The 7,396-nt window shown below is 45.3% G+C and overlaps 1 protein-coding gene across 2 annotated transcripts in view; it reads left to right on the top strand.

Moving 5' to 3' along the window:
- The first annotated feature begins 202 nt into the window (after window positions 1-202).
- The window catches only part of AGBL1 (AGBL carboxypeptidase 1), a 399,614-nt gene continuing 392,420 nt past the window's right edge, over window positions 203-7,396 (top strand). The window contains exon 1 of one of the 2 annotated variants that reach the window (XM_083712535.1): window positions 203-626. In XM_083712535.1, the coding sequence (XP_083568661.1) occupies window positions 576-626 (51 nt within the window). In that variant the 5' untranslated portion in view covers window positions 203-575. The remainder of the gene's footprint in view (window positions 627-7,396) is intronic. The other variant, XM_083712536.1, reaches the window with a different exon arrangement.

Genomic DNA, 7,396 nt, shown 5'->3' with positions numbered 1-7,396 from the left:
TTGCCAATGTCTAGGGCCCTGTCAATCTCCATGTGTCTCCAATTTCACTAGGACAGAAGCAGTCGGAGCAGACTGGCCTCTGAGGGCTCTCTGGAACTGATCAGCAGGTCAGCTGAGAATGTCTGACAGGCAGGCAGCCTCGATCGCCCTCCCCTCCTTCTTCGCAGGCTTTGCCCAGAGGATCTGAGGTTCTCCTCTCTTTGCCTTTTCCTCCCGCTGCCATCACCACCCACCCTGCACGCCTCCGGCTGTGCACCCAACACCCGGACCTTTCGCAGAGCACTTTGCTTAATCCCTCAGATTCTTTATATAGGAATTAATCTCTCCGTCACAGTGGGAGACCACTACAGGGACAGGAGACCAGGGGGCGGGCTGTGTGTATGTGAAGGGAGAGTGTGGGTGCCTGTGTGTACATTTATCTCTTGTGTGGAGGTCTAGAGTTGCATTGCTCTGGTTTTTTACTTTCTCCTGCTCTGGAGATAGCTGCTCTCTCTGAATCAGACCGAGGATTGTTAGCAAAGCAACTGTTGGAATTGCATGCACCGCTAGTACTTAGAGAGTGAGCATAGAGCAGCATGGCTGAGCAAGAAGTTAGTGGCTTGCAAGTTCTTCTTTCTACGCTTCAGGTAAGAGGACTTCAAAGTAGCTGGAATGGGGAGACCCCTGTTGGTTCTGTCTTACTCTCTCCCCTCCCTCCTGCCTGCCTCCCTCCTGTCTCAAGGTCAGCCATAAGAATTGAATGGATGTACCTGCTTTGATATTTAACACCTCCCCGCTGTCCAAAATCAGATTGGGCGCATGGAATGAGACTGTGAGCACTGAACCAGGAAGTCTCACCCATGCCATGAACTTATCAGGTGGCCAGCTTAGGCAAGCGTCTGTTTCTCAGCCCTCTGTCTGCAAAACAGAAAGAATAATACAGTATTGACCAACTTTGCAATGTACATAGAGTGCTTTTGGTACATTCAGATGCTGTGTAAATATTAGGCAATAGATTGTTTGCACTGAAATCTTTTCTTGCAGCAGTCCTAGCTGTTCTAAGTCTGCTGCAAGTTTGGGATTTGTTTTGGGTTTCAGAACAGAAAAACAAATGATTTTTACCCTCAGTTTATGTATTCAGGTCTAGCATCCTTTTTTTGTTTTGTTTTGTTTTAAAAAGCAAGTGCTAGAAATCAGGCTTGAGTTTGTAGCTGCATAGAATGGATGCTATTGTTGCTATTTACTCCAGACACCTGAAGCCTAAGAATGATTTCTGTATATGTAAGAACCTTTCAACAGAATTTTCTTAAAAACAATCTCTCCTATGTTGGTGAAAGCCCAAAGAGAGGCTGAACCTTCCAACCTGCAAACAGAAAGTGGATTTTTGCAGTTTGGGAATTAAGGATTGTGCTGGTTACGCTAGCATCTTTGACATCTTGGATGTGACACCTTCCAGCAGCTGCTATGGAGGGAGAGGAGCATCCTAGTTTGCACTAATGGAGCTGTAGCATGTCTGTCATTAAGGCAGGAGCATGAAGGCAGTAGGGATGCGGGTGGCGCTGTGGGTTAAACCACTGAGCCTAGGACTTGCCGATCAGAAGGTCGGCGGTTCAAATCCCTGCGATGGGGTGAGCTCCCGTTGCTCGGCCCCTGCTCCTGCCAACCTAGCAGTTCGAAAGCACATCAAAGTGCAAGTAGATAAATAGGTACCGCTCTGGTGGGAAGGTAAATGGTGTTTCTGTGTGCTGCTCTGGTTCACCAGAAGTGGCTTAGTTATGCTGGCCACATGACCCGGAAGCTGTACGCCGGCTCCCTCGGCCAATAATGCAAGATGAGCGCCGCAACCCCAGAGTCGGTCATGACTGGACCTAATGGTCAGGGGTCCCCTTACCCTTTACCTTTATGAAGGCAGTAAATAGAAGGGTGGTGGAAATGGCAGGGTCCCTAGTGGGTCTCCCTCCCTCCCTCCCTCCCTCTCTAAGGTTGGGAATATCAGGTCCCAGGGGACAAATGCACACCCCAGGAATTTCTACCAGGCCCTCTGAACCCTTCCCAGGCCACAGCTCATCTCTGGGGCCACCACCGATCCCTTCTGCACCTTTGTGAGGTGCTTAGGTGGAATGTATCATTGGACTGGGATTATGCCTCTTGCTTGTCTGAATGTTTGTACAGAAGACTCTGAGTTTGGGAGCTAGCCTTGTGTACAAAGGTAGGAATCACATGAACTGCCCCACCTACTTTTGCTTGTGGCCCTACAAACCATTGGCATGTGGCCCCTAGAAGGCAGTCCATGAAGGAATGTGGGCATCAAGCTGAGAAAAAGGGTTCCCTGCTCTTGGTATATAGCTATATACACTTCTCTGTCCCTATTTAGCAGGTCCCAAAGTTTCCCTACTAAATCAAAGTCCTGATTTTGTCTGTTTTTTGTGGGTGTTTTTTGTGTGTGTGGAGGCAGGAAAGAGGTTATAAGGATGTTTTTAAAATGTGTTGTTAATGTCAGCTCACCTTTTTCTCCACAACACTTAATGCAGCATACAATGGTTCTCATCCTGCCTCATTTAATCCCCACAACAATCCTGTGAGGTAAATTAGGCAGACGCAGTGACTGGCTCAAGGTCACCCAGTGAGCTACATGGCTGAGTGGGGGTGGGGAAACCCAGCTAGATGGGTGGGGTATAAATAATATTTTATTTATTTATTTATTTATTTATTTATTTGAACCCGGGTGCCAGTCCAACACTCTAAGCACTACACTAAGTGGAAAGTGCACAATTTATGGCTCAAATATGAGAGAAAGAACAAATGGAGGAGTGAAACTGCCCCGACTCACTGTTGGTTGTTGTTGTTGTTGTTGTTGTTGTTGTTAATGAGTAGTTAATGGACATTACTCTCTTAGGTTCATTAATTTCAGTGGGTCTTCTCTGGGTACAACTAACTAGTAGTTAGTTTTATACTAGGAGCAGTATAAGGAGGCCTTAGTACAAATTCTCACTCAACCATGTTGGATAGTTAATAATTTTGTGCCAGTCATTCCTTTACAGGGATGTCCTATCTGACAGGGCTGTTTTGATAGTGGAACAGGAGTGGGCAAACCTTGCCCACTGCCCTGAGCCAAACAGAAAAAGGTCAGAATGAAAATGTGATAAAGAAAATGAAAAACTACGATTGCTACTTCACTGGCTTTCCCCCATTAATTAAAACCCGCTACATAATTAGAAAGAAAATTGGAGTCGGGATGCATGGCCATTTAATTTCTGGAACTTTTTCACGGAAAATTTCATTCCTTGGTGCAATTAAAAAAATGTCTCTATTCAAAGACAGGCAGAAGCAATTAAATGGTGGTGTGTTGTGCCATGTGTTGTGGAAGTGCATATGACAAGTAAAAAAAGACTTAGTGGCTTCAAAGTAGAACTACATAGACTACAGATGTCTTGGTGTGGCAGACGTTTGTCTTCAGATTGTTCCTTGTGTAAAATTCATGAGCTCCGTCGATTTGCAGAATTCATTTTCCCCCTGCAAAATGCAGATCAAATTGAAGACTCACACCTTGTATTCATGTAAGAGTGTGCAAAAAGGTTTATTATTATTATTATTCCTAAAAATCTGTTCATCCCATGTTTCCTTCACTGAAATTCCATTCTTTTTCATGCTTTCTGTATTGGCTAATTTTTCATGTTGGTACTCACAATCACATTGCTATTTTTAAATAATAATTTTGGGTCCTCCCCTGTGGAGGTAATGTAGAGAACATCAGCAGCTGCCTTTGGCTGACATTTGGTACCCCCTTTCCAATTTCCTCCCCCAAACATCCCAGTGCAAACCATTTGTGATGCTGGGTGGGGAGAAAAATGTTCCATTCTCTCTCTCTCTCTCTCTCTCTCTCTCTCTCTCTCTCTCTCTCTGTGTGTGTGTGTGTGGCAGCTACAATTCCCCCACAAAATATCCCAGAGCAAGTCTGCACTGGGATGTTCATGGAGCGAGGAAAATAAATGATGGTAATATCTTGTCGGCCACTACCTGAGATAGGTATGTGACCCCCACCATGGTCTGAATGGACACAGGAGGAGTCCCATTCATACCCATTCTGTCCTCTCTGTGTTTATTCCAGATAAGTGCAAATTGAACTGAATGGGCCCCATTCAGTCTAGTTTCTCCATTTGTCCTGAGAAGAGCCCTTACTTTCATGCATCCTCTGAAGTTCAGCATTCAGACCCACCATTCAGTTGATCAAATCAGCGAAATAAAGCAGTGCCACCTTAACCTAGAATATACTGCTTCTTGCTGTGTGGGCTTTTATTCATTGCATGCTTGAGCGCCCTTCATCCCCAATACTCCTTGCATGTGGAAAACAAGCACTTCAAGGGAAATAGTTCAACTTAGTCTTTTTTTTAAACACACACACACACACACACACACACACACACACATTTTGCTTCCCAGAGTTCAAAATCAGGGAGTATTCAAAAGCGTTTGACCCTTTCTGCTATGCTAAATGAAAACGAATGCACCTGCTAGTGCAAGATCCCCTGTGTTTGCAGACACAGAACTTTGAATTCAGCCCACTAAGTTTTAAATAAAATACAAGAAACATTGAGGCTAGATTTTTTTTAAAAAAACATAACTTGTAATTCCACAGCATGTCAGAAGGGAAAAATAAAACCCCAATGTGTTAAAACAGATATAACATCTGATGAGCCTCCAATATCTTTCCAAAGCTCAGGATGACAGGATGCCCTTGTTATTCATTGGCAGTGGATGCCGACACTATATGAGGCATCCTGGATTTAGTTCCAGCACTCAGAATGGCACACATGTTTGCTGAGGCCACAACCTCTGGGTTTTGGATTGTGCTCATTTAGAGCTGGCACTCACTGGGACGGCTGGCAGGTACCTGCGTGACCTGCATCCTAGTGTGCTGGACAGCCAGCTTGACAGCAGGCTACAACTCAAAACGAAAGAGGTGAAAATCATGTGTTGATGGAGGATGTGTGGATTCCTCTCTGCACAAGACAGGAGCCTAGCAGGGTACAGACACAAGAGCCTCCATTAGACATCATGAATGGCCCTCCTCCTCTTTCCCAGCACTTGCTTTGCAGATGACAGACAGACTGAGATATTGGTATATGCTGTGGTCAAGGGGAAATCCTCTGCCTTGATACCCTATGCAATGATGTTTGGTGTTGACTGAAGCTGCAATCCTACACCTGGGAGTAAAGGTAAAGGGACCCCTGACCATTAGGTCCAGTCGTGGCTGACTCTGGGGTTGCGGCGCTCATCTCGCTTTATTGGCAGAGGGAGTCGGCGTACAGCTTCCAGGTCATGTGGCCAGCATGACTAAGCCACTTCTAGCGAATCAGAGCAGCACACGGAAACGGTGTTTACCTTCCCACTGGAGCGGTACCTATTTTTCTACTTGCACTTTGACGTGTTTTCGAACTGCTAGGTTGGCAGGAGCTGGGACCGAGCAACGGGAGCTCACCCCATTGCAAGGATTCAAACCGCCAACCTTCTGATCGGCAAGTTCTAGGTTCTGTGGTTCAACCCACAGTGCTACCCGCGTCTACCTGGGAGTAGGGATGGGCAAATGTCAATGCTCTCCCCGCCAGTGTGGTGTAGTGGTTGAGAGCGGTAGTCTTGTAATCTGGGTAACCGGGTTCGCGTCTCCACTCCTCCACCTGCAGCTGCTGGGTGACCTTGGGCCAGTCACACTTCCTTGAAGTCTCTCAGCCCCACTCACCTCACAGAGTGTTTGTTGTGGGGGAGGAAGGGAAAGGAGAATGTTAGCCGCTTTGAGACTCCTTAAAGGGAGTGAAAGGCGGGATATCAAATCCAAACTACTCTTCTTCTTCTTCTTCTTCTTCTTCTTCTTCTTCTTCTTCTTCTTCTTCTTCTTCTTCTCCTCCTCCTCCTCCTCCTCCTCCTCCTCCTCCTCCTCCTCCTCCTTCTCTGTCTTTCCAATCTTAAATTCTGTTTGCTACATTTCTACAGCATTTTTGCAAAAAAAGTTTTAAAGGTCCTCATGTACATGTTTCTCCTAAAATGCACATTTCTGAAAGCAGATATAATGTATTTTTGTTTTGTCATTTTCACAAATATATGCATCTTCACTCACTGACCCATATATACATGTTTATACACCCCCCCTGACAATCTGCATCAAATAATTTGGGGAAGTGTGAATCCTGAAGGATAGCTGTTTTTCCATTTCTTTATTGATATGGGAACTGCAGGTTAGGTAGGTTTGCATTGAGATGTGAACCACATTTCTACCCTGTCTCTACCTGGGCATAAGCCCCATTGAGCACAGTGAGACCTCTTTTTGAGAATGGCTATGAGTGTTAATTTTATGCATTTTTAAAAATCACCATGGTATTTAACAATAATATCTTATGTCCTTTAGAGGAAAAATTGTGAGTTGTAGAATTTTAAATACCTGTCACCATCCTTGGGTTCACACAATTTGGTTTATAACACTGTTCCATTTTCTTTTAGTTGTGACGGTGGGGGATGGGGAGGGGCCTCACAAGTGGAGTAGCCTAGGGCCTCTCTTCATCTAAATCTGGTCACTGCCTCCCACAGTTTGGTCAAACTCATGCTGGTAGCTTCGAGAACACTATCCAACCATCTCGTCCTCTTTCGTCCCCTTCTCCTTGTGCCCTCCATCTTTCCCAACATCAGGGTCTTTTCCAGGGAGTCTTTTCTCATGAGGTGGCCAAAGTATTGGAGCCTCCGCTTCAGGATCTGTCCTTCCAGTGAGCACTCAGGGCTGATTTCCTTCAGAATGGAGAGGTTTGATCTTCTTGCAGTCCATGGGGCTCTCAAGAGTCTCCTCCAACACCATAATTCAAAAGCATCAATTCTTCAGTGATCAGCCTTCTTTATGGTCCAGCTCTCACTTCCATACATCAGTACTGGGAAAACCATAGCTTTAACTATATGGACCATTCTTTAGAGATGGTAAATTCCTTTGTTCTTGAATCCAGGTCACAGACATATCCTATTCATATATTAAAATATTGGAAGGTACGGAGAGGAGGTGTTTATACATCAGTTGAACATGCAGTGTGGTGCTCCCTCCACCCTGATGGACACTGAAAAATGGTAGTCCTGGAAAAGCTTTACCACTTGATTCTGTTGTTCACCTGTGCTCCTTAAAGGAGCAGCAACATGAATTAGCTTCCCATGAATTCAGTGGGTGCCACTGCCAGAAAGCCAAATGACAATTCATCACTGCTTCGTCACAAGCTAAACAGTGACTTTAATCTTCAAGCTTCTCTTGTGGAATTTGGCAACCCAGAAGACTTCAAAGGGCTCTACATCAAAGCAGGGATTCTGGAAGGAGTCAAAGAGGCCTGGGCTCCCAGCTCAGTCACAGCTGAACAAATTGGTCTAGAGAGGCAAGGGCTCTCTCAACCCA

The sequence above is a fragment of the Podarcis gaigeae genome (assembly GCF_964106915.1).
Source record: "Podarcis gaigeae genome assembly, chromosome: 14".
NCBI lineage: Eukaryota > Metazoa > Chordata > Lepidosauria > Squamata > Lacertidae > Podarcis > Podarcis gaigeae.
This window is presented reverse-complemented; position numbering and strand designations above follow the sequence as displayed.